Source organism: Acinonyx jubatus, chromosome B4 (assembly GCF_027475565.1).
Source record: "Acinonyx jubatus isolate Ajub_Pintada_27869175 chromosome B4, VMU_Ajub_asm_v1.0, whole genome shotgun sequence".
NCBI lineage: Eukaryota > Metazoa > Chordata > Mammalia > Carnivora > Felidae > Acinonyx > Acinonyx jubatus.
In genome coordinates, this window is record NC_069387.1 from 57,124,445 (window position 1) to 57,152,365 (window position 27,921).

Consider the following 27,921-nt stretch of genomic DNA (forward strand, 5'->3'; position numbering starts at 1 on the left):
TTAAAAAAATTTTTAATGATTATTTTTGAGAGAGAAACAGCATGTGAGCAGGGGAAAGACAGAGAGAGGGGGAGACACAGAATCCGAAGCAGGCTCCAGTCTCTGAGCTGTCAGCACAGAGCCCAGTGCAAGGCTTGAACCCACTAACCATGAGGTCAAGACCTGAGCTGAAGTCAGACACTTAACTACGACCCCTAGTTCAACCTTTGGCCAATGCCTGATGAGGATCTGTGATAGCGCTGAATGGTCTTATTTTATTTATTTTTATTGAAAAAATGTTTATTTTTAGAGAGAACATGAGCAGGGGAGGGGCAGAGAGAGAGGGAGAGAGAGAATCCTGTGCTGACAGTGCAGAGGATGACGCGGGGCTCAAACCCACGTACATGAGATCATGACCTGAGCCAAAATTGAGTCGGATGCTTAAGAGCCTGAGCCACACAGGCACCCATGAATGGTCTTATTTTAAAATGTAACTGGTTAATAGGCTGTTTAGAGTGGAAAGGCAATTCATATATAGGATTGCTAGGATGATTTCTCAAAGGATAGAGGGGAACAGTAGGGGTTGCATCAGTCTTACAGTCTTATTTTAGGTATATTGTCTCTTCTTCATTAGCCTTTTCTAATGAATCTTTCAGTGGAACTACTCTGGAATTTTGAAACCTTTTGGAGGCATCTGCATGCCAATTAAAACAGGTTTCCCATTGTATTTAATTTGGGAATTCTTACTTTCAAATGCACTTCTTAAATAATCTTATCTAATGTTCCTCATAATGGCCATTGTATTTCTAGGCCAAAATATCCTTGAGGGCTGGGAGAAGTTTGGTAGGACCCCAGCTGCAAATGGAGTTAACCATATTTCTGTTCAGCCATAGCTACCTGCAAATGAGTGCAACTCACATATCTGTCTGGCCTTATTTTGAGGCCTCCAACCTGACAGTTACCAAGCCAAGTTCCACAGGACTTAAAACAAGCTTAGTACGGTTTTGTCATTTTTGCTAGATAGCTGAGATTTCTGGGACTATAGTTCTTAGGCACAAAGTAAGCAGGTGTGCAGGAAGGTGGCATGCATGACTCTTCAGAATTTAAAAATCCCATTAGCTAAGACTGTGGCTTTCTCAGGGCCAAACTAATACCTAAAAAGGATGTGCCACAGGGTTGGGGTTTATGTGTGTTTTATAGTATACCTTGTTGTACAGAAGTTTCCTTGCAGTTTGGCAAGTGACCTAGCGTCTATCTAACTCATTCTGTGACCAATGTATTCTGTCATGGGAATCTTTTTGAGGTGGCTACTGCTCTAACAGCCTTTGAATGCTCAACCTATGCCTACCAAGTTTTGCATCTTTTTGGCTTCTGAGATTCCTGCTCCTTTATCTACACAAAACAAAGCAAATAAACATTGTGCACCTTAACGTATCAGTAGTAACTAAGAAATGATACTGGGTCCTGGCCACAAGAAGACACATGTACACCAGCAATAATTCCTGTGGAACTCGGTCAAGTTTTCCACCATGGAAATTGTGGTCTGAAAGGCTAAGAGTTTAGCTCCAGGCAGACCGTTCTGCCAGATCACTTGGGCTCTGGGCAGAACCACCAGCTCCACTGGGCTCTGGGCAAATATGCTAGGTCAACTGGGCTTCAGACAAATATGCCAGCTCAATTGGACTTGGGGCATAACTCTCTGCCAGCACAAGCTGACCTGCCCTGTGAAGGAAAGCCAATTAGATTGGGAGCTTAAACACAACATAAAGCAGAACTCAGCACTAAGGAAGTTACCCACAACCCCTGGAAATGACAAGAAAGACAGTGAACTCAGATGGTTTGTGCATACCATGCCTGTGTTTCTCACTGTCCCCAAATGCTACTGGAAGTTTGCTTTGGATCTCATTGCTGCCACAAAATCTGTTAAAAAACAAAATCAACTGAGTAAATTTGAAGATCTAATTGACTTTATTAAATGATTTATGAATCAGGCAGCATTCCATCCACCAAGTAGCAAGGGATTCACAGATGTACAATATAGAAGGTTTTTATAAGGAGAGTGGGGCAAGAATATTATTAGCAGAAGAAAAGAATTATTCCAAACAAGGTGACTTTCCCGTAGGGGGAAGAGTGCAGGAACTGGGAGGGATTGAAGGGGATGTTGCAGATTATACCTCTCCTTCCTTCAGGGGATGGAGAGGGCCTATGTGGTGGACTCGTTGATGCCCATCAGAAAATTCCTCCTTGACCAGTTAAGAAGACTACATTTCTGGGGAGATTGAAACTGCAATTAGATTAGGTACTGAGCTCTGGTCTGGGGACTTGGCCTAGGTGAGACCATTTGGGGTCTGTGGTTTTCTTTTTAATAAAGCCTACATCTATTCTCTCGTTAGGTGTTGCAAATGGTGATATTCTATCATTCCTTCCTAATTTATCAGCTGTAATAATTGATTAAAAAAAAAAAAAAACAAAACTCCCCTGCTTCATCAACTATTTGGCTGTCCTAGGTCTTCCTTCCAAAGGAGAAGCGAGATAAAAGCTTGATTGTGTTTCTGATCACTTAAGGGTAGATTGCAGTTACTGTGCCTTCTTACCCCTAAGAACATCAGAATGTATTTCCAATAAATAAAGACATTTGCTTGCATGACTACAGAATAATGATCAAAATCAGGATGTTTAACATTATTACAATACTATGATTTAATTCAAAGTTCTATGTTCAAATATTCTCAGTTGTCCCAAACATATACTTTATAGCTTTTTGGTTTCCTGGTCCAGGATCCAGTTCAGTTCACATATTTAGTTGTCAAAGCTCATTAGTTTCCTTACATCTGGAGAGTTTCTCAATTCCTTGTCTTTTATGACCTTGAATTTTTTGAGGAATATAGGCCAGTTACTTCGTAGAATGATATTTTCTCTTGATTATTCAAGTTCTATATTTTCACAGACATACAACAGCAGTGATGTTGTGTTCTTAATACTACATATCAGGATTTAAAATCTTGATCACTTGATTGGTGTAGTGTCTGCCAAATTTCCCCATTGCAAAGTTACTATTGTTCCTTTGTAATTAATAAATAATTTATGCGAAGATACTTTGAATCTATGTACATCTCCTATTCCTCATCAGACTTTCATTCACTAGTTTTAGTACCTATGATATTGTGCTTTATAATAAAAAATACATATTTGGTTTTTGTCCCATTTCTGGCACTGAGCTCCTAAAACTGTAGGAATTTCCTAAATGATGAGAGCAATAAAGGTGTCTTTGGTTATGTTAACGAGGTGACTTTTGGGCTCCACATAAGGATGGGGACTGGTTGCTAGAGGAGACAACCACATGATGAGAATGTTGGAAATTTAAGCCACTCCTTCCTGACCTCCAGATGGGAGAGGGGCTGGATATTGAGTTCAATGATCAATGGCCAATGATTTAATCAATCCTGCCTGTATTATAAAGCCTAAAAGGAGACCTAAAAGCAGGTTTGGAGAGCATCCAGGTTGGTGAACATGTGGATATTTGGAGAGAGCGATGTGTCAGGGTGAGGCTGGAAGCTCAGTGACCTTTCCCCATACCTTGTCTTATGCATCTCTTCCATCTGGCTGTTCCTGAGTTATACACTATTGTGATTAACTGGGGATCTAGTAAGTGCAATGTTTCTCTGAGTTTTGTGAGCCACTCTAGCAATGATCAAACCCAAGGAGGTGGTCATGGTAACATTCAGTCCATAGCAGGTCAGTGAGAAGTACAGGTGACATCCTGACTTGAGATTGGCATCTGAAGGTTGTAGGGATGGGTTTTATGGGATCTGACACCATCACCAGATAAAAAGTGTCAGAATTAAGTTGAATTATAGGGCACCCAGCTAGTACCAAGAATTGCTTGGATGTATATGGAGAAAAAAGCTACATGTTGGAATTTGTGATTAGAAACATAGCATCCATTGATATTTCTTGCCTAATTCAATTACTACTATAAATGTGGCCAAATAGAAATTTTTTTAATCTCCATTTTTTCTATATTTATTACTTGTCAATCTACCATAAGGATTTTACCTTCTTCCTAATTTTTTTTTTTATGTTTTATTTTTGAAAGAGAATGCATGAGCACACGAGCAGGGGAAGGGCCCAGAGAAAGGGAGACAGAGAATCTGCAGCTGCCTCCACCCTGTCAGGACAAAGCCCTATGTGGGACTCAAACCCACGAACCATGAGATCATGACCTGAGCTGAAGTTACACATTTAACCGACTGAGCCATCCAGGTGCCCTTACCTTCTTACCAATTAATAAGTTAATATCACTATGAATTTGCAGATTCTTATATTCAGTCATTTATGATCTGTTGCTATCATTTATTTTGAAGCTCAAATTGTCCCAGAGTTGGCCATCAGGATATTCTTTAAGCTGGCTCCTATGTCTGTTTGGTACATCTTTCTTTGAGTGTTTCATTACTTCCTGGTATAGCCAGATGTCCCAGGTACTAATACTTTTTATATGTCCTCACTGTTTTTAATAGCTTCCTTATTTTTCTTGTTATTATAAAAGTCTCCAGGATGGGGCGCCTGGATGGCTCAGTCGGTTAAGCGTTCGACTTCCACTCAGGTCATGATCTCGCGGTCTGTGGGTTCGAGCCCTGCGTTGGGCTCTGTGCTGACAGCTCAGAGCCTGGAGCCTGTTTCAGATTCTATGTCTCCCTCTTCCTCTGACCCTCCCCTGTTCATGCTCTCTCTCTCTCTGTCTCAAAAATAAATAAATGTTAAAAAAAATAAAAAAAAAGTCTCCTGGCTTGTCTTGTCCACTTCCTGCCCCACTTTCAAATCATTTATTTCTTCAAGTTATCCATGGCTCTTTTTCATGGAAATAATAGAGACCATAATCTGGAGGCAAAGGATTGTTGTTATTTATGGGCCTTTTCAGTAGTCAGATCTAGGAAGTACTTAAATATTTGGAAGATAAAATACATTTTGAGTTCATCAACCTCCTTCCAATGCAAATTTAGCAGTATAGGGGTTTTACTTATCTCTTCCATACCTGTATTTCCTTTGTCACCCATAGAAAATCCTAGTCTTCAACGAAACCAATATAAATGCTCATTTGCTTTATTCTACAATACACACACGACAATTTTAGAATAATAATACCCAAACTACTTGTATTTTTCCTGTTGCTGAATTACCACAAATTTGGTGGCTTGCAACAAGCCACACCTTCTGTGGAGCAGAACTCCATGTGCAGCTTAGCTGGGTCTTCTGCTAAGGAACTCACAGGCTGCAATGAAAGTGTTGTCTGGGGCAGCTGTCTTATCTGTGGTTCAACAGGGGAATGGCCTGCTTTTGGTGGCAGAATTGAGTTCTTTGTGGTTATAGGATTGAGGGCCTCAGATTCTTGCTGCTGTCAGCTAGAGGTGTCCCTGTTTCCTGCCAGCTGGGCCTCTCAGCACAGAAAGGCCATAACACAGCTCCTTCAAATAATTTTGCTCCTTCAAAGCCAGCAGGGGGGTGACTCTAGCAGGTCAAGAGCTGTAATCTTATGTACCTTAATTATATAACTACATACACGTATGCCCCATCACCTTTGCAATGTTCTACTGGTTAGAAGCATGCCCACACTCAAGGGGAGGGAACTGCACAAGGGTGTAAACATCAGGGGGCAGGGATCATAAGGGACACCCTAGATTCTGTGTGCCTCACTACTGCAATATGACTGCTAAAAATGGTTTAAGATTTTTGGGTCATTCTTTTTTTCTTAAGCTACATACCAGTATATTCCCTAAGAATGTATGGGAATGTTTCCAGACTTTTTTTTAGAATCAGCTTTTTCTCATATAATTTTGAGTGCTCATCTGTGTCCACAAATTTTCTTCATATACTATACTTTTTGGGGGGATATATCATATTTTACTTAACCAGTTTATCTCAATTGGATGTTATATTTTTCTGTTATAAACAGCATCATAATGAATATTCTTGTGGGAAAACATTTTCATGCACCCTTTAATTATATTGTTAAGATGAATGATGCCTATTTATTCCCAGAAAGCTTCTCTGCTTGGGCAGGATTTAAGGAACTATTTCCCTGAAGAAAATAAGGAAACTCCACTGAAGAGAGATATTAATCAGAGTTCTTCAGAGAAATGAAAGCAATAGAGAGAGAGAGAGAGAGACAAAGTGTGTGTGTGTGTGTGTGTGTGTGTGTGTGTGTGTATGTGTATTACAGAGATTTATTATAAGGGATTGGCTGACATGATTATGGAGGCAAGTAAATACCAAGATCCACCTGGTATGTCAGCCAGCTAGAGACCTAAGGAGCTGATGGTTAAGTTCCAGTATGAGCCCAGTGAGTCCAAAACCTCCCCAAAGAGAACTGGGAGAGCTGATGGTTTAGTTCCTATCCAAAGGCAGTCTCAAGACCAAAGAGCTGATGGTTGGACTTGAGTCTGTAGGTAAGAAGAAAACAGATGTCCCAGTTCAAACAAAGGCAGTCAGTCAGGAAGAATTGTTGCTTACTCAGAGGAGGGCCCATCTTTTTGTTCTATTCAGGCTCACCCTCATTAGGAAGGACAATCTGCATTAGTTAGTCTAATTTAAATGTTCATCTCACCAAAAAATACCCTCATAGAACATCCAGAATAACACTTGACCAAATACTTGGACATCCCATGGCCCAGTCAAGTTGACACATAAAAAACAAAAAACAAAAAACCAAGACAGGAGGCCTTTTAAGTTTAAGGTATGTGATGAAGGGCTTAGAGTTTTAGTGGAGAAAATAAGATAAAGATATTGTTAGCTTTACAGCTCTTTTCAATTCTGCAAAAAAAAGGGAGTAAAAATCATCTCTCTAAATGTATTCATGTTTTCCCTTCTCAAAACTTCCTAACACTACCAAATGACATTTGCTGTTAATACAGATCCTCCTCAACTTACGATGGGGTTACACCCTGATAAACCCATTGTAAATTGAAAATACCCTAAACTGAAAATGCACTTAATACTTAACCTACAAAATGTCAAAGCTTAGTCTAGCCTAATTTATGTGCTCAGAAGACTTACATTAGCCTACAGTTGGACAAAGTCATCCAGTACAAAGACTATTTTATAATAAAGTATTCAATGTATCATGTAATGTATATGAACACTTAAAGTGAAAAAGAAAATGGTTGTAAGTGTACTCATTGTTTACCTCTGTGATCGCATGGCTGACTGGCAGTGGTGGCTCACTGTCCCTGTCCAGCATCAAGAAAGAGTATCGTGTTGCATATCACTAAACATGGAAAAGATCAAAATTTGAAGTACAGTTTCTACTGAATGTGTGTTGCTTTGCAACCATTGTAAAGTAAGAAATCAAACCATCTTAATTTGGGGATGAGCTGTACTCTCTTTAAAGTTATTCATTCTCCTTTACAACTACCCATTCTCCTAATCACTAGATGTCTTTTTTTCTTACAGCCTATACTTAACCTCCTTGAGGGAAGAATCCTCACTCTTGCATCCAGCTTGTCCCCAGAGCACATAGCTCTAGGCAGGCTTCAGTTATAAGCTGAAAGAGATGTCTTATGCTTAAATATGATTGGTGTGTCAATTACTAACTTAATTTCTAAATGTTCTAGTAGGATTGACTGTATCTAAGAATGACTGCCATACTAACTCATCCAAAAAAGATTCAAACTACTAACTTGAGACTGAAATTTCATCTAGGGTAGAGGGGAAACTCCCTTCACTGAATGCCTTTGTTTTCTTCCCTATTTTCATATATAACTAATGAACACATTTTTTTGTACCCTGAGAAAAATATCTATGTAGTAGTTAACCTTTGATTTTTTTTTTTTTGGGGGGGAAGCATAGTTGATGTACAACATTACGTTAGCTTCAGGTGTACAACATAGTGGACTTCACTATGTTGTATGTAGACTTTAACAAGTCTATATGTCATGCTGTGCTCACTGCAAGTATAGCTACCTTTTGTCACCATACAACACTGTTACAATACTATTGACTATATTCCCTATACTGTACATTTTATCCCCATGACTTATTCTATAACCGGAAGCCTGCATTTTCCACTCCTCTTCACCTGTTTTTGCCATCCCCTTCACCCCTTCCCCTCAGGCAACCATTAGTATTTTCTCCGTATTTATGAGTCTCTTTCTGCGTTTTGTTCATTTATTCATTGTTTTGTTGTTTTAGATTTTATATATAAGTGAAATCGTATGGTATTTGTCTCTGTTTGCCTTATTTCATTTGGCAAAATACCTTCTAGGTTCATCTGTGTTGTCACAAATGGCAAGATCACATCCTTTTTGATGTCTGGGTAATATTTCACCACACACACACATACACACACACAGATACATATTCCACTATATATATAGCTGTTTCTGTATCTTGACTATTGTAAATAATGCTGCAATAAGCATAGGGATGTATATATCTTTTCAAATTAATGTTTTTGTACTCTTTGAGTAAATGTCCAGTTGTAGAATTTATGGAATTCCATAATTTATGTAATTACTGGATCACATGGTAATTCTAATGTTTGAGGAAACTCTGTACTGTTTTCCATAGTGGCTACACTAGTTTTCACTCTCACCAACAGTGCACAAAGATTCCTTTTTCTCCACATCCTTGCCAACACTTGTTGTTTCTTGTGGTGTTGATTTTAGCCATTCTGACAAGTATGAAGTGGTATCTCATTGTGGTTTTGATTTGCATTTCCCTAATGATGAGTGAAATAAGCATTTTTTTCATGTGTCTCTTGGCCCTCTGGATGTCTTCTCTGGAGAAATGTCTGTGCATGTCTTTTGCCTATTTTTAAATTATTATTATTATTTTTTTTTTTTTGGTGTTGTATAAATTCTTTATATATTTTGGATACTAACCCTTTATCAGATATGTCATTTGCAAATATCTTCCCCTATTCTATAGGTTGCTTTTTAGTTTTATTGATTTTTTCCCCTTCACTGGGCAGAAGCTGTTTATTTTGATGTAGTCCCTAAGTTTATTTTGGCTTTTGTTTCCCATGCCTCAGGAGAAATACCTAGAAAAATTTGCTACAGCCTGTGTGAGAGAAATTACTGCCTGTGTTCTTTTCTAGAATTTTTATGGTTTCAGGTCTCATGTTTAGGTCTTTAATCCATTTTGAGTTTGTGTTTGTGTTTGGTATAAGAAAATGGTCTGGTTTCATTCTTTTCTCAGTAGCTGCTCAACACCAGTTTTTCCTAAAACTCTTTGTTGAAGAGAGGTCATTTTTCTGTTGCATATTCTTGCCTCCTTTGTCAAAGATTAATTGACCATACAAGTGTGGGTTTATTTCTCGGCTCTCCATTCTGGTCCATTGATTTATTTGTCTGTTTTTGTGCTGGTACAATACTGTTTTGATTACTACAGTTTTGTGGTATATCTTGAAATCTGGGATTGTGATACCTCCAGTTTTGTTCTTTTTCAATATTACTTTGGAAATTTGGGGTTTTTTTTTTGTGGCTTCATACAAATTTTAGGATTATTTCTTTTAGTTCCATGAAAAATGATGTTGGTATTTTGATAAGGATTGCATTAAATCTGTAGATTGTTTTGGGTAGTATGGATACTTTAACAGTATTTGTTCTCCCAATCCATGAGCATGGAATATGTTTCCATTTGTTTGTGCCATCTTAAATTTCTTTCATCAGTGTTTTATAGTTTTCAGAGTACAGGTCTTTATATGCTTGGTTAAGTTTATTCCTAGGTATTGATATGATTGTGAATAGGATTGTTTTCTTAATTTCCTTTCCTGCTACTTTATTATAGTGTATAGAAATGCAACAGATTTCTATATGTTGATTTTATATCCTGCAACTTCATTGAATTCATTTGTCAGTTCTGGTAGTTTTTTTGTGGAGTCTTTGGGTTTTCTACACATAGTCTCATTTCATCTGCAAATAGTGAATGTTTAATTTCTTCCTTTCCAATTTGGATGCCTTTTATTTCTTTTTCTCATCTGATGGCTTTTCGCTGGGACTTACAGCACAATGTTGAATAAAAGTGGTGAGAGTGGACATCCTTGTGTTGTTCCTGATCTGAGGGGAAAATCTGTTTTTCCCCCAGTAAGTGTGATGTCAGCTGTTTTTCATAAATGGCCTTTCTTTATTGAGGTATGGTTCCTCTATATCTACTTTGTTGAAGGTATTCTTTTTATCATGAATAGGTTTCATACTTTGCCAAATACTTTTTCTGCATCTATTGAACATACGATTTTTATCCTTTTTCTTGTTGATGTGATTATCACATTGATTTTGTAAATATTAAACCACCCTTGCATCTCAGGAGTGAATCCCACTTGATCATGAAGAAGGATTATTTATTTATTTATTTATTTATTTATTTATTTATTTATTTATTTATTTTAATATGAAATTTATTGTCAAATTGGTTTCCATACAACACCCAGAGCTCATCCCAACAGGTGCCCTCCTCAATACCCATCACCCACCCTGTCCTCCCTCCCACCCCCTCATCAACCCTCAGATTGTTCTCAGTTTTTAAGAGTTTCTTATGGTTTGGCTCCTTCCCTCTCTAAATTTTTTTTCCTTCCCCTCCCCCATGGTCTTCTGTTAAGTTTCTCAGGATCCACATAAGAGTGAAAACATATGGTATCTGTCTTTCTCTGTATGGTTTATATACACAATGAAATACTACGTGGCAATGAGAAAGAATGAAATATGGCCTTTTGTAGCAATGTGAATGGAACTGGAGAGTGTTATGCTAAGTGAAATAAGTGAAGAAGGATTTTTTAAATGCATTGTTGTGTCGGTTTGCTAATATTTTGTTGAGAATTGTTTCATCTATGTTCATTAGAGATATTGGTCTGTAGTTTTTTTTTTTGTTTTTTTTTTGTTTTTTTTTTTTGGTGTCTTTATCTGTTGTTTGGTATCAGGATAATTCTGGCCACATAGAATGAATTTGAAAGATTTCCTTCCGTCCTCCTCCTCCTCCTCCTCCTCCTCCTCCTCCTCCTCCTCCTTCTTTTCTTTTTTCTTTCTTTCTGTCTTTTTTTTTGGAATAATTTTAGAAGAATAGGTATTAACTCTTCTTTAAATGTTTGGTAGGCTTCACCTGTGGGGCCATCTGATCTGGATTTTTGTTTGGGAATTGTTTTCTTTTTTGTTTGTTTTTTGGTGTTTGTTTGTTTAGTATTATTACAGATTTATTTGCAATGCTGATAACTGGTCTGTTCAAATTTTCTATTTCTTTCTGATTCCAGTTTGGGAGGTTATATGCTTCTAGGAATTTATCCATTTCTTCTAGGTTGTCCAATTTGTTGGCATATAATTTTTCATAATATTCTTTTATAATTTTACTCCTTTGTATTTCTCTTGCGTTAGTTATTTTTTTCTTTCCTGTCTTCCTTCTTTGCTTTTCTTTCTTTCCTTTTGTTCTTTCTTTCTATGAGCTTGGTTAAAGATTTATCAATTTTGTTGACCTTTTGAAAAACAGGTTTTGGTTTCATTGATCTGTTCTTTTTGTTTTTTTGCTTTTTTTTTACTTTCTATTTTGTTTATTTCTCCTCTATATTATTTCCTTGTTCTACTGGTTTGGGGTTTTGTTTGTTTGTTTTTTTCCTCTCTCTTTCTAAGTCTTTTAGGTGTATCACTAGGTTGTTTGAATTTTTCTTGTTCCTTGAGGTAAGCCTGTCTTGCTATAATCTTCCCTCTTAGAAAAGCTTTTGCTGCATACCAAAGATTTTTGGCTATTGTGGTTCCATTTCCATTTGTCTCCATGTATTTTTTTTATTTCCTCTTTGATTTCTTGGCTGGCCCACTCCTTGTTTGGTAGCATGTTATTTAACCTCTTTAATTTGTGTTTTCAGATTTTTTTCTTGTGCTTGATTTCCAGTTTCATAGTACTGTGGTCTGAAAAGATGCATGATATGTCCTCAGTCTCTTTGAATTTGTTGAGACTTGTTCTGTGGCCTTACATGTGATCTAGTCTAGAAAATGTTCTATGTGTACTTGAGGAATATGTATTCTCCTGTTTTAGGATGGAATGTCCTGAATGAATATATCTGTTAGATCTATCTAGTCCAAAGTGTCATTCAAAGCCCCTGCTTTATTGTTGTTTTCCTGTCTGGATGATCTATCCATTAGTTAAGTGGGGTGTTAATCTCCCTTACTATTATTGTATTACTATTCTTTTATGTCTGTTAATAGGTGCTTTATGTATTTGGGTGCTTTCGTGTTGGGTGCATGAATATTTAAAATTGTTGCATTTTCTTATTGGATTGTTCCCTTTATCATTAGGTAGTAGTCTTTTTTGTCTCTTGTTGTAGTATTCAGTTTGAAGTCTATTTTGTCTGGTATAAGTATTGTTACCCTAGCTTTCTTTTCACTTCCATTTGCATGTCAAATGTTTTTCCATTCCTTCACTTTCAACCTGTGTGTATCTTTAGGTTTAAAATGAGTCTCTTGCAGGTAACAGATCAATGGTTCTTACATGTTTATCCATTCTGTCACCCTGGTTTTTTGATTAGACCATTTAGTCTATTTACATACATAAGTGTGTACTTATTGCCATTTTGTTATTTTATGGTTGCTTTTGTAGTACTTCTTTGTTCCTTTCTTCTCTTGTTCTCTTTGTTCATGGATTCATGGCTTTCTTTAGTGATTTGGATCCCTTTCTCTTTATTTTTGGCATATCTGTCACAGGTTTTTGATTTGTGATTACCTTTAGATTTACATATAACATCTTATGCATATAGCATTCTATATTAAGTTGATGGTCATTTATGTTTGGACCCAATCTTAAAGCACTACATTTTTATCCCTCTGCCACCCACATTTTAGGTACATAGTTTCATACTTTATTTTGTGAAGTCCTTGATGGATTTTTACTGATATACTTAATTTTAGTCCTTTTGTGCAACCTACTTTTCTTACTCTTGTCTGTTGCTTATCGATAACCTTTCCACTCATAGAATCCTCTTTAATGTTTCTTGTAAGGCTGGTCATGAATTACTTCAAGTTTTGTTCGGGAAACTCCATCTCTCCTATTCTGAATGATACTTTGGCTGAATAAAGTATTCTTGGTCGCAGGTTTTTTTGTTTTTGTTTTTTTTCTTTCAGCACTTTGAATATGTATCATTTCACTCCCTTCTGGTCTGTCAAGTTTCTGCTCAAATATCAGCTAATAGCTTTATGGGGTTTCACTTGTATGTAACTGCTTTCTTTCTCTTGCTGCCTTGAAAATTATTTTCATCACTACTTTTTGCCTTGGGTTGATTTTGTTGGGCCCTCTCTGTGCCTCTTGGGTCTAGATTTGTTTCCTTCCCCAGAGTTGGAAAGTGTTTAGCTATTATTTCTTTAAATAAATTTTCTGCCCCTTTTTACTCTTGTCTCCTTCTGGGATCCTTGTAATGTGAACATTATTATGCTTAATGGTATCATTGAAGTCCCTTAATCTATTCTCTTTATTATTCTTTTCTCTCTCTTTTGTTCAGCTAGATCGCTTTCCACTACTTTGTCCTCCAGGTCACTGATCCATTCTTCTGTTTCCTCTAATCTATTCCCTATAATGTATTTTAAATTTCAGTTATTGAGTTATTCATCTCTGATTGATTCTTTTTGTTTTCTCTTTGTTGACAGTCTCAACAAGATCCTCCACTGTTTTCTCAAGTCCAGTTACTATCTTTATTACCATTACTTTAAATTCTCCAATAGGCATATTATTTACCTCCTTTTTTGTTTAGCTCTCTAGCTGTGATTTTTGTCCTGGTCTTTCATTTGGGACATATTCCTCTGTCTCCTCATTTTGTCTAACTTTGTATCCATGTGTTAGGAAAGTCAGCTATAGCTCTTGCTCTTAAAAGAGGTGGCCTCATGAGGAGGAGGTTCTATAGAGCCATGCAGTGTAATGTCCCCTTTTCACCAAAACCTGACACTTCAAGGGAGTCTCGTGTGTTTTGTGCCCTCCTGTTGTGGCTGAGACATACTTGCCTTCAGTTCAGTCATCTGCAATGGCTCTCCTTGCCTGTTTGGGCAAGATTTGGCCCCTGTGTTGCTAATGGGCCACCTTGGGACTGCCTTTGGCTTCAGTTGTGTCACACTAAGCATTTCCCAAGAGCTGTGATCACAGGGAACTGCAGGGCTCTCTTCCTGTGTTGTCCCCTGGGAAGCTTGCTTTGGTGAGTGGGGCCTGAAGTCACACCATATTTCTGCCCCTGCCCACTTTTGAGGTCACAGTCAAACTGGTATATGTGGTTATCCTCTTCTCTACCCAGGGCAGGTGTCAGTTTGGAGTGCTGGAACACAGCCAGATATGTGGCACTGCTTTGGATGGACTTCTAAGTGTGTGTTGGCTTGAGCAGGTCCACAGGAGAATGTGGGGGCAGGGTCACTTTTAACAAGCTAGGTGGAAAGTGTTCACACTGTGTAGGTACCTGCAGGTGTCTGTGTGTCTAGGCTGGGGATAGGGGAAGGATGGTACTTGCCAGCACCTTTTTACTTACAGAAGTCTCCCAATGGTCCCTGTTCCTTCTGCACATGTTCTGAAATTAGTAAATAAATCTCCTTCCTGTATACCTCAGGTTTTTTTTTCAAATTGCTGCTTTTATGTTATAACTCAGTGGGATTGTTTGTTATCCTGTCTCTTAAGGGCAGAGACTCGATTTCCTATTGCCCTCCTGCTCTCCCAAAGCCAAACCTGCTGCTTTTTAAGATTGCAGGTGTTAAGCCCCACTGAGTGTAAGAACTTGCTAAGTTAAGCCCCTCTGTTTTTCAAAGCCAAATGTTATGGGGATTCATTTTCCCCCATGCCTGGGATGCCTGGTGTGGGACGTGCTCCTTTCCCTTCTCTGTGCCTGTGGTGTACCTCCTTCCTGCAGACAGTCTCACAGATCAGTTTGGTTCCCAACTGTATCTCTGCCCTTCCTGCCTTTTTTGATGTAGCCTCTTTTCTACACTTAGCTGTGAGGAGTCTGTTGTGTCAGTCTTTGGGTTATTTTCTGGATTATTTACACTGAGTGGGTGTTATCTAGGTGTATCCACGGGATAAGGTGAGCTTAGTATCCTGCTATTCTGCCATCTTCCCCAAATATCCTAGAAGTTTTATGGGTTTATACCTCACAAAGTTGGTCCTTAATCCATTTCGAGTTTATTTTTATGTATGGTATAAGAAAGTGGTCCAGTTTCATTTTTCTGCATGTCTGTCCAGTTTTTCCAGAGGCATTTATTGAAGAGACTATCTTTTCTTCATTACATATTCTTGCTCCTGTGTCATAGATTAATTGACCATATAAGGATGGGTTTATTTCTAGGCTCACTAGTCTGTTCTATTGACCTATATACCTATTTTTGTACCAGTACCATACTGTTTTGATTACTCTAGCTTTGTACTATAACTTTAAGTCTGGGATTGTGATACCTTCAGCTTTGTTCTTCTTCTTCAAGATTGTTTTGGGTATTTGGGGTCTTTTGTGGTTCCATACATGTTTTAGGGTTATTCTAGTTCTGTGAAAAATGCTGTTGCTATTCACTGAATACTTTTTAAGGAAAGAATGGGAGACAAAAATAAGGTGGCTTTTTGATTACTCTTAAAAGTTATTATTGATTATATTATATCATACATATTTAAACCTCGTAACAACTGTGTATGGTAGGTTTTATCATCTTCATCTCACAGGTAAGGAAACTGAAACTCAAAGAGATTAAGTAATGTTCCCACATCTACACACCTGGTACACTTCAGAGTGAATATTTGACACTAGGCCCATTAGACTTCAGCCCGAGGCTGGTGCTCTTCCCACTCTGCCATGCCAACTCAGCAGGACTGGGAAGGTTCTATGGCAAGTTTCCAGGACCCCAGGGTCCTGAGGGAATAGAGTAATTCACTTTTCACTTTTAAAACATAATGTTAACACATCTTTCAAAACTGATTTGCCTTTCTTCCTAAGGCTCAGTTGGAATTGCCAATATAATAGACTACCTGAGACAGACAACTCGTCAAAATTCTGAAGATGGTAGACTTGAGGAGTTATGGAACATGCTTGATCCTGAAAAGAGAGACCTGCATGTGGATCTGGAAACTTTTCATACCATCATGAAAGAATGGATGGCTTGCTGTAGAAACAAATGGTAATCATAGTCCGAGCAGGATGTGTATTCAGGTTCTGTTTTAACAACTGATTACAATTAATGCTAATCTGTTTTTTTTGTGTGTGTGTTGATGGAAATACTATAATCCGGTGCCCCTCACCCTTTAGCATGCACTGGAATCATCTAAACTGTTTATTATACCTGATTATTGCCCCCTAACGGTGATTCAGCAAGCCTGGGGAGAAGCCTGATAATTTGTATTTCTAACATGTTTTCAAGTGATAATGATGCTGATGAGTGTGCACATGGGGATGATGAGCACACTTTGAGAATGTATTATATGAATTATATTAATTCTAATAGCATTCATTTACTATGATTAGGGCAGCACATATTATTATGTTCTCACAAAGAACTGAGCTGACATAGAAGTCAAGCAAATTATTGATAATGACCAGCAAATCTCCAAATGCATTTAAACTCAGAATAAATGCCCTGTAGAGGTCAGTGGGGATAATTAGGAAGTGAATATAATTTGGAAGCCTAGGATACAGGGAAGCTAAAGGGAAAAGGGGGGGAAAAAAGTAGTGGGATTGAAAAACAAAAAGGATGAATAGCACCCATGATAACAGCGCCCCTAGTGGAACCTGGAGAAGGGTTACGTTCTTTCATAGGAAGCTTGATTTCTGTGGCTTTTAATCAGCCACCAATCTCTAGCTATCAGCTCATATACAGTAGGAATTTGCTTAAAGAACCGTTCAAGCCCAATATCTGACAAAACTTTTTAATGTAGCTTAGGAAAAGATGATTGAAATGTTGTTTGCCAAAAATGAGTCAATCATGAAAGCAAGATACATATATAAAAATATCTAGTTTTACTTGTAATCAAAGAAATGCAAATAAAGACAACATACCAGTTTTCCTCATCAGTGTGCCAAAGTGTTAAAAAAATAACCCTATCCCATGTTGTCAAGGCAGGTGGAGAAATAAGCACTGTCCAGTACCTTGTTGGTAGTGGTGCAAGTTGGTACAGTTTTTTCAAGAGCTATTTAAGAATATGTACCAAACCCTTAAAAATATGTGATGGGTTTGGGCTAGTCATACAACTTAAAGAAAAATAACCAACCATATACTGCGATAGGTGTGTTTATGATAGTGATAAATACAAGCAACTTAAAAACTTTTAAATAGAGGGTCAGACTAATAAATAATTCCATACACTAGAATTTTAAATAGCCACTCAAAATTATAATTAGATACTTAACAAGAATTATATTCACATACATTCATTTCCAATAATAGACCATAAATACATATATGTAGTATAAACCCGTATTTATCAAGAAAAAAATATGCATAGGGACGCCTGGGTGGTTTAGTTGGTTAAGGGTCTGACTCTTGATTTCAGCTCAGGTCATGGTTGCATGGTTGGTGGGTTTGAGCCCCACATCAAGCTCTGCACAGACAGCGCGGAGCCTGCTTGGCTCTCTCTGCCCCTTTCCCACTTGCTCACTATCTCTCAAATAAACATTTAAAAAACAGAAAAAAAAGAAAAAATATGCATAAAAAATGTTGGGAAAGATATATTCCAAAATGATTATCTTTCCATGATGGTTTCAACTTTTTGTTCTCATGCATTTTCTCATTTTCCTAAAATATTTAAGTTTTATAATAAAAATATTAACCCATTATGAAATGGTTAATATTTTGGTGTGAAGGCAAAAGAAAGAAACCCTAATTTTTAGGACAGAAGTAAAGAAAAAAATATGGAAGATATAAACACAAAATATAAGAAAAGAAACTCAAAGGGCGATGAGTGTGTAGCTAGAAATAGTAACATGGTGCATGTATGATTCTGATAGATATCTCACATTGAAACACAATGAGATGTAAGTACAAATATAGAGACTTTTGTGGCTGTTCCAGAGAGGTATTCTAAGGATATGGCACTTAGATTAAGTAAAACTTAAATCATAGTATAGAGACTCTTAAAAAGGAAATGGTTGAAATTTTAATATGTTTATTTTGAGGGTTAGAACTAGAGTTTGGGTACTCGACAGCAGTCTATAGAGCGCTTCCCCCAACTTTCAGGAGTAAATGCTCAAAGTACAATTTGTTTAGGTTCTACCTGGTTTTCTAAGAGAAAAGAAAAATGATAGCCTCATAAATATGTCCTAAGTATTAGTTGTTTATGCCTTTTCCTTCCCAACTGTTTAATCCCACAGTATTCCCATCTCTGTAAGTGTCCACTTACTACTCCAAACTATATTGACTTTCTAACCCATTGAGACCTCACATCCCTAGTCATAGCTGCCGCACATCATCACCTGCCTACTTCTGCATGCTCACTTTCTTTTTTGTGTTAGATTAAAAGTTTATGGGAGACAGAGGTAATGCCTAATGTTTCTTTTCTATTACTCTATCTGAGCACAATGTTGAGCTCCAAATAGTTGCTAAGTGAAAAGATAGTTTTAAATTCAGAAAGAAATACTTGAATAGAAAAGTGCAGAGCATATCTGAAAAATTAGCTAAGGTTTGGGCTGGCAGGGAATCCTAGCTCATTCCTTTGTTTTGTTTTGGTTGCAGGGAAGGAATGAGTACTGGATCAAGTAGCAGGATTGATGATTCTGTTTTTGAACAGGACAGCATCAAATCAAGCAGAGCAAGTATGTATGCGTTTCTTCCGGTTTTTTCTGCCTCTTTCTTGTGGTTTGGAGAAATGGATTTTTCATAAAACACTCTTGTATGTGTTTCAGTTAAGATGACCACAGATAAAACAGAATCTACGTCATGGAGCTTCGAGGCTTTGGGTGGAGATGTGTCTAAAGGAGTCTTGTAAGCATTCTTATTTGTGATGCTTTCACAAGTGCCTCAACTTTTCTGACTTATTTTTCTCATTTATTTCATAGATCTACATATTTTACTTATGATAAAGCCACGTGTGTGTGTGTGTGTGTGTGTGTGTGTGTGATAGAGCTAACAAATCTTTTTGTAGACTCTTTTTAACTATTCTATCCCAAATGCATTAGAATAAATTTCACCAGGAACGCAATTTATATAAGACTAGTATTATATAAATTAACATTTTAGCATTTTATCACTAATAAAACCCTTCTCCTTCATTAACTTCATGTGTTTTCCATGGAAAACAAGTTCCATTTGAGGTAGAGTTATGACATTGACATTACGCTCTTTGGGGAATTGTTTTTAAAGCACCTCTTTAATAGATACTTCTAGATATGAATGAGAAAAGCTGTTTTCTGCTAAATGTGTGTGTTTTAGATATCAAGGAGAGGCAATTCTGTTTCTCCCTTATTTTATCCTTAACACTTTACGTTTGCCCATGCTAAAAGGTATAGTAGGAAACGCGTACCCAAGCTGTGCTAAGCACTGGCATCAGATGGCAAAGAGGAAGAGAAGGCCTGGGACTCCATGAAACGTGTGGCCTAGACTCTCAAAGGGTCCATTATCTAATGCTGAGGCAAGGGTGACACAAACACGAACAAGCTGTAGGAAATTTTAGGAAAGGTGAATACTAAGTTGTGAGCTACAGGCTAGTTTCCTAGTTAAAGGCCTGTTAAAACTTGTCAGGATCCCTTGACTGAAAGAGTAACAATGTGTTGATTTATTTCAGAATCTCTCCTAACCAAGCCAGAAATAGGAAACTTTATTGTAGGCAGAGATAAATGTTAGGCTGAAGTAGAAAAAGAATAAACAAAAGCTGTGACAGCCAACTTCACAACTGGCAGATGCTGAATATTTGACAATTCTGGAAAAATCTTTGCTGCTGTAACAAATGCTTGAATACGTATTTATTCTATAAATGGACTGCACTTATTTATAAGGATGGAAAAGGAGAAAGTAGAAAATCGCACAGTGATACATACTGTATTTGGATTGGAAGGGATTGGAGATGTTGAAGATTATTCTCATTCATTCTTTCCCCTGCAGAGAGGTGTCTCATTTGATTACCTATGCAGCAGACCTACATTTTAACAGGCAGAAATTGGAGGAAGAAAATAATAAGTTAAAACTGGCATTAGAAACCTTGGAAGAAGCTAACTGCCAGTTATCAGAAGAGTGTACTGAACTGCGCCTTCAGATAAAAAGGTGAACCATAGAGAGGGGTACGGTGCTCTGGGAGCTTTCCATCCTTTTTTTCTTTTTTAAAAAAAAATCTATTTTTAAAATTGGGTTATAATTCACACAGCATAAAATGTACCCTTTTAAGGTGTACAATTCAGTGGTTTTAAAAGAAATTATTTTTGGGGCACCTGGGTGGCTCGGTCGGTTAAGCGTCCGACTTCAGCTCAGGTCATGATCTCACGGTCTGTGAGTTCGAGCCCCGTATCGGGCTCTGTGCTGACAGCTCAGAGCCTGGAGCCTGTTTCCGATTCTGTGTCTCCCTCTCCCTCTGCCCCTCCCCTGTTCATGCTCTGTCTCTCTCTGTCTCAAAAATAAATAAACATTAAAAATTTTTTTAATAAAATAAATAAATTAATTAAAAAAAGAAATTATTTTTGATGTATATTTATTTTTGAGAGAGACAGACCATGAGCAGGTGAGGGGCAGAGAGAGGGAGACACAGAATCTGAAGCAGGCTCCAGGCTCTGAGCTGTCAGCACAGAGCCCAACGTGGGGCTCAAACCCAGGAACAGTGAGATCATGACCTGAGCCGAAGTTGGATGCTCAACCAACTGAGCCACCCAGGTGCCCCCAAAAAAGCTCATACCTTTTAGCAGTCACTCCCCTTTTCCCTTTCCCTCAATCCCTGGCAACCACTAATCTACTTTCTGTCTCTATGGATTTACCTGTTCTGGATATTTTGCATAAATGGAACCATACCATATGTGACCTTTGTGTCTGGTTTCTTTCACTTAGCATAATGTTGTCACAGTTCCATGAAGCATGGAGCTTCATTCCTTTTTATGGCTGAATATTCCATTGTATGGGTGTATACATTTTGTTCATCCATTCATCAGATAATGGACATTTAGAGTGTTTCCACTTTTTGGCTATTACAAATGCTGCTGCTATGAACTTGTCTATATAAGTTTTTGTGTGGATATATGCTTTTAGTTCTCTTGGGTATATCCCCAGAAGTGAAATTGCTGTGTAGTGACTTGTACTTAACATTTTGAAGAACTGCCAAACTGTTTTCCAGAGCAGCTGTACTATTTTAGATTTTTGCCAGCAATGTTTGTCAGTTCATTTCTAGCAATGATATTTTTTATGTCATTTAAGGCAGTGTTGTCTTTATAAGGCCAATATGCCTATTGACCGAGTGTGCATCTCTCCAAAGTATTTTGTGGTTCAGTTGAACTCTTACTCTATGCAAATTTCCATGGTAAGTATAGTAGATCCTTCAGTGACACAGATTTGATCTGCATGGGTCCACTTACACATGGATTTTCTTCAGTAAATACGGTACAGTACTATCAATGTATTTTTCTTCCTTATGATTTTATTAAGGATTTATTTTCTCTAGCTTACTTTATTTGGAGAACATGGTATCTAATATATATCACATAGAAAATATGTGTTAATTGACTATGTTATTGGCAAGGCTTCTGGTCAACAGTAGGCTATTGGCTGTTAAGTTTTGGGGGAGTCAGAAATTGTACACAGATTTTTAATGAAGGTCGACACACCTAACCCCCATGTTGTTCAAGGGTCAACTCTATTATGAGAGATTCATTAGTGAGTCAGATTTAAAATGTGCTTTCAGGGTATCTGACAAAGTTGATGGATGATAAGAAAATTCGTGACTTTAGCTTAAGATAAAAAGGAATAAAGAACCGAGAAGACATACCACATGGTATCAAGCACTGGGGAAATGCGTTGCAAGGAGATGCTTGAACTTCAGGAAGAAAAGCAACAATTTTCTCAAAAGTTCTGCATTTAAAGATGTTTAGGTGCTAAAATTTTGAACAGAAGAGTTCTAAATTAACTTGAAAAGACAGTAGAATATCCTGACCATGGATTCTTTCCCTCATAATTTTTGACTAGCCAGTCTAGCCTCAAAGCCAATCTATAAAGTAAATAAAAAGAAATGATTACTTTAAGCTTTCTCCTTTCCACAATGGGTTTATTTATTACATATCTGAGATAAAATAATTCAAAGTTTCTCTTAAAAATCTATGCCTTGGATGAATGTGCCAGGGAGAATATTTGGTTGTAAGCACTAGAAGCTGACTGTAGTTAGCATAAGCAGTGAAGAAATGTACTAGAAAGGAATTGAATAACTCACAGAATGGACAGAAAGCCTAGAGAATCTGGATGGGCAGCCAGAATGCTTAGTGTCCACAAAATTAAGCCCTTTGTATCCTCTTCCTTCCCCTGATCCTTCAGAAAGGGCTCTGCTTCCTTTCATTGAGTGGTTGTCCCATCATTTGCCTCCTATATTAACTGTGTGTGGATGGGAGGAACCCCGTGTTACTCATCCTGGTCACCCTAGTGCTCAGTAGAATGTCTGCCATAGAACAACTCTGTCATTTGTCCACAGGTCTGCCAGCCAGAAACCTTTTTCTCCTGTCTTTCTCTGCCTTCACTTCTAAATCAAATAGCAAGTCCTGTTAATTTTACCTCCTTTATATTCCTCAAGTAGGTTTACGTCTTTCTTTTCCTATATCTACTACTTAGTTCAACTCAACATCATCTTTTACCTGGATCACTACAGCAACCTCCTGATTAGTCTCCCTACGTTTCTAAAACTAGTGCCACACAGGCAGGGATGCTCTTTCTAAATGCCAGTCTGCCACATCATGCCCTTGCTTTAAATACTTCCATGGATCCCTGTCACCTTCAAGATGTAATCCAATTGGCAGAACCGTTCTTGAGGGGGCCTCTGTTGCCTTATCTCTATTCCCACTTTCTACTCTAGGCTCTAACAACATCTAATTGCTTGAAGTCCCTCAATGGGCTTCTGTTTGTTCTCTCCCTCTCCCCGCCCTCCCCCCCAATCCCCATTATTTGAGCTGTTTGCCATTTACACAGTGTCTACAGAACTTGGATTCACTCCAATCTTGGTTCATATCACACTGTGTTATAATTACGATTTCTGTTTACCCTTCTAGTCTGTAAACTCCAGGAGGGTAGAGTTCTCATATTTGGATTCACTTTGGCTTCTTTAGTGCTTAGCATAACGCCTGGCACAGAGTTGCAGCTCCATGAACATTTGTTGAATGATCAACGTAATTCCTTAGTAAGGAAGAAAAATGTACCTTCTATGAGACCTTGCTCAGAAAACAGTTTATAATCCAGTGGGAGTACAAATAGGCAATTCCATGCTATGGATTACCATAATTCATTTAATAGGTTTCTTTTTGTTGGAAATTTAGGTTGTTTCCAATGCTTTGGTATTGTAAACAATGCTATAATAAACTTCTAAAGGAAAATGAATAGACACTATATAGACAACTATAGTTGTCCTCTCCTTCATTAGTTTGTAACTGCTACAAGGACAAGGACCATGTCCCTTGTTCACCATCATAGGCCTTCTTGCAGGGTAGAGCACCTGGAACATGGTATTATTCAATAAATATGTATAGAATTGCATTAAATAATATTACATCTTAGTAGAAGGAAAGAACCATGTGATTCAGCCAGTGATGAATTTCAAAGGGAGACTCCGAATCTTTATCTTCAAGAATGTTTGTTTCCTTCTATCTCTCTTCCCCCACCAAAGCTCCCCACAAAATCTCTTTCTTTTCAAAGGGCTGTGAAAGATCATGGGTATATTTTTAATATTGTTGGTATCTGGTTTAAGCCTTTAGTGGTTTTCAACTTGGGTCCAAAAATAGTCCTTGGCTTTACTTTGTATCTTTGACAGTTATATTTGAGGTTTTGCTCATTGCCTTCCTCCCCACCCCCACCCCCACAGTGCTCACCAGGCTAATATGAGAACGAATCTGTTAAAAGAAGAACTGGAGGAACTGAAAATTAGTATGAATGCTTCAGAAGAGCAGAAGACCATGATTGTAGCTCAGAACAAACAATTAGTAAGTCATCCAAGTACTTTGAAATTGGCATATAGTTTACATAACTGATAGCCAAGAGGGTTTATTTGGAGGCAAAACTCAGAAGTCAGTAGGCTGATAAATGAATTGGTAATACCTTAGAAAAGTAAAGGCAATTTAAATAAAAATTTGGAAGAAAAAAAAGAAAAGTAAAGGCAAATAGGATAGACTGTTTTTCTTTTCAACCAAGATTAAAATTCTTTACAATTACTCAATCCTATCCACAATGGTTTGTGAAGACCTACATCTCTGGAATGCCTCCAGAAGTTGATATGTGAATTTGTAAATAACTAATGCTAAAAACCACTTGAATTTTCTTTAAAAAAATTCTCTATCAAATTTTCAGCTTTTTCTCAAGAAAGGTTTTCAAAAAATTCATTATCCCCATACTTATTTCTACTTAGATAACTAAGTACTTATGAATTTAGTAATCTAAGAAGCCCCATAAATCAGTCCTTACACTAAATAAACACAGGCTTATAATTTTTAGAGCAAAACATTATTTAGACAAAGCTTTACCTCAACTGCCAAAAAAAAAAAGTAGTTATTTTTATTGAGAATGTTAAACCATTTTGGTAATAATCTTTAGAGCTTTAGTAATAATCTTCAAAATCCTTCTATATGCCAGCAGTATTCTACCATTGCTAATGATGGTGGGATCAGCTATAAGTCATTCAGACTAATTCATTTTTAGATGTATTAGCCATTAGGACAGTTGGACTCCAGGCCTGTGTCACTGCCACAACCAACACAGCTTAGCTTAGCTCAGCTCTTGCCTCAATAGCAAAATGTGAGGACTAGACTCATTGTCAGGTGACTCTGAACATCTCTGTGGATGCAGTACAGGAAAGACTCAATTTGGGACCACACAGGAACTTCTATGTTGAGGAAATGTTGAGAAATGGTCAAGTAGCCACTCTTGGGAGTCAGACTGCTGGCATACAAGTCCTGCCTCTGACAGCTGTGTAACTTTAGGCAAACCATGTAACCTCTTTAACCTTTAGTGTCCTCACAAGTAAAAGTAACCTAATAGTACTACCTGCCCTCGCTGGGAGGGCTAAATAAGTTAATACATGAAAAGAATCAATGTCCTCTTTCTTCCTAGGACTCAATATTGTTAGCTGCTACTGTTAAAAGTGCTGAGCCCTAGACATATAATCCTAACCTTGTGCAATTTATAGTGTTTTACAATTTCAAAAGAATTTTTACTACTTTATTTAGTTGGTTGCCACAGAAATTCTGTGAAGTAAAAGCAGAAGGTGCTATTCTTCAGTTAAAAAAATTAATAGTTATAGGTAAAGTCCAGAGATGTTTTGATTATTTAAAGTCAATAAGTGTAGAGCTACAACTTAACTCAGGTCTTCAGATTCCAATTATGTGGTGTGTGTGTTCTTTCATTCTTGTACAAATGACATCTTAACCTGAGATGTTTCTCCTTGTATTTTTATATTACATAGGTAATACCTGTTCACTCTGTAAAATGAGGAAATGCATATTAACAAAGAAAAAATAAAACCCCACAAAAATCCTTACCTTATCCACAAGATTTCCTATTAATGTTTTGGCATATATCTTGTCCTAGAACATTTTTTTTCTTGTGGTTCTGAATTTGGGGCTCTTAATGATTATATGGCTTTTGATATTTGTATGTTCTGGTAATACTGAATCTGAGAATATCAACAACTTCAAGTAGAAAGCTAGAACTTTTCGTGATTTCAGGGTGCCATTTTAAATAGATGAATTCACACTACCTGTCATAAGTGGATGGCAGGAAAGTAGCAAGGAAAGAAGCTATATTACTCCTTTTTTGGTTTTCCTCTTTCCTTCCCTGTCAGTTAGACTGAGTCAAGGAGAAAAGTGACTTACAAATCCCAAGAAACTTGAGGCCAAAGGCTTAGCTCCATATTGAAAATATTTTCAGACTAGGCTTGTGATATGTCACTACCATATTTAAAGTTAATAAAGAGAAAGAATATCAGTAGCCTTAGAGGTAAATGTATGTGGTGTTTCCATAAACTTCTAAATATTTTTTAATTACTTTCTCTTAATGAATCAGGAGACAGAAAACCGGGCTCTGATTCTTAAGATTCGGATTCTCCAAGAAGAGGTGAGGTATGCTGAAATTGTTAAACACAGGCACAGATAAACATCTGGAAATCATACAAGCATGAGTTCTGACCCTGGATTAAATAGAAATTATCTGAATATTTAGGATTCTGTGAACCAAAGATCAGTTTTTGTTGTTGTCAAATGGCAAGTGAGGAAGAATGTATAGGACTTTCATGTCTGTAATAGAAGTACATTATTACCTTTATAATTATCCGTGGAAGAAATGGTGTTTTAGAAATTCAAATTTAAGATGAAATGAAATTAACCCATATAAAAAGTATACAAATCAAGAAGGAAAATGTAGACATTATCTAATAATTTCCCATTATTATTCTACTGAACTAGGTGGCAAAAGTCTTGAGTCTAAGATTCAGGCATTAGGTCTGAAAGTCTGACTTTGGAAAAGCCATCTATCTTTTTTGGGTTAATAATACATATTCCCTACAGTTATTTTGGAGATTGAGATAATGTATATGAAGCTATTTGGTGAATCATAATGTACTTCATATATGTTAGGAAATATTAGTAAAATCTCTAAAAAATTCTATGAAATAAGTTTTCTAAGCAACAGAATTAAAGCATTGAAACAACAGGTACCAAAGCTACTAGTAAGGTACTATTTTGGAGGAAAATTTTCTATAAGTACCTCTTGAATGTCAATTTATATATAGTTTTTATTTGGGCTTTTTATAAGTTTATCAGGAATATTTACTAAGCTGTGATGAACAGTCTGTGATGGAGAGTTATTCCAAATATGGGCCAACTGGACATTAAAGCAATTTTATAGTGGATTGGAAAGGAACGATTAAATGTCAAGAAATCCTACATTAGATTTAGGCATGGTTTAGCTACAAGGCCAGGTTTTCATGAAGTCTGTGCTTTACAATTAAGTTCCCAGTGAAAGACATTTTTCTCCTTGTATTTAAGATGTTTGACTAACATCAAAAAATTGTACAGAACTGAATTTAGGACTGAGATAGAAGGAGGAAGTTTTGGAACCCTTCAACATGAAACAACATTGCAAATACTGATTTGCATTAGAAAAGGCATATACTAGATTCATTACTAGATTCCTTAGGTGGTAAAAATCTGATATATTGTGAAGACTAACAGCGCAATAGTTTGGTGGTTAGTTCCATTCACTCCATTCATTCATTCATTCATTCATTCAACCAACACATATTCATTGGGAGACTTCCATGTGCTAGGCACTAGTCTAGGTGTTGAGATAAGCTTAAGCAGAATAGTCCATGTGGAACTAGCATGCTAGGTGGTGATTAGTGCCATGGAGGAAAGAAAAGCAGAAAACAAAATTGTGGGACAGTGCAATTTAAACTAGAGTAGTTAGAAAAAGTAGCCCTATGAAGTTAATCACTTAATAAAAATGCAAGGTTTATCAGGAGAGAGCATTCCAGGCAGAGGAAACCATAAGCTCTAAGTCTTTAGGCTTAGTCTGCCTGCTCTTTGTGAAGGACAGCAAGGCCAGTTTGGCTGGAGCGGAGGGAAACAGCAGCAATAGGTACAGCAGAGAGCTGTGGGGAGCAAGACCCACCCACAGAGGCACATGTAGGCTTTGACAGACTCTGGCTGTTTCCACTGATTGAGATGGGAGCCGTTGGACAGTTCTGAGCAAATGAGTAATGTGATCTGATTTCTATTTTAACAACATAACTCTGGCTGCTGGGTTTAAAAGCAACTGTAGTGAGGCAAGGGAAGAAATGGGAGACCAATTAAGAGGACCTTGTAACATGGCA

General features: G+C 37.3%; 1 protein-coding gene across 1 annotated transcript in view; it reads left to right on the top strand.

The window, feature by feature from the left end:
- The window catches only part of IRAG2 (inositol 1,4,5-triphosphate receptor associated 2), a 127,872-nt gene that overhangs the window by 18,917 nt on the left and 81,034 nt on the right, over positions 1-27,921 (top strand). Inside the window, exons 3-8 of the mRNA XM_027035758.2 lie at positions 15,899-16,079; positions 18,627-18,706; positions 18,797-18,875; positions 19,992-20,150; positions 23,923-24,040; positions 26,115-26,165. Coding sequence (XP_026891559.2) covers positions 15,899-16,079; positions 18,627-18,706; positions 18,797-18,875; positions 19,992-20,150; positions 23,923-24,040; positions 26,115-26,165 — 668 coding nt within the window. The remainder of the gene's footprint in view (positions 1-15,898; positions 16,080-18,626; positions 18,707-18,796; positions 18,876-19,991; positions 20,151-23,922; positions 24,041-26,114; positions 26,166-27,921) is intronic.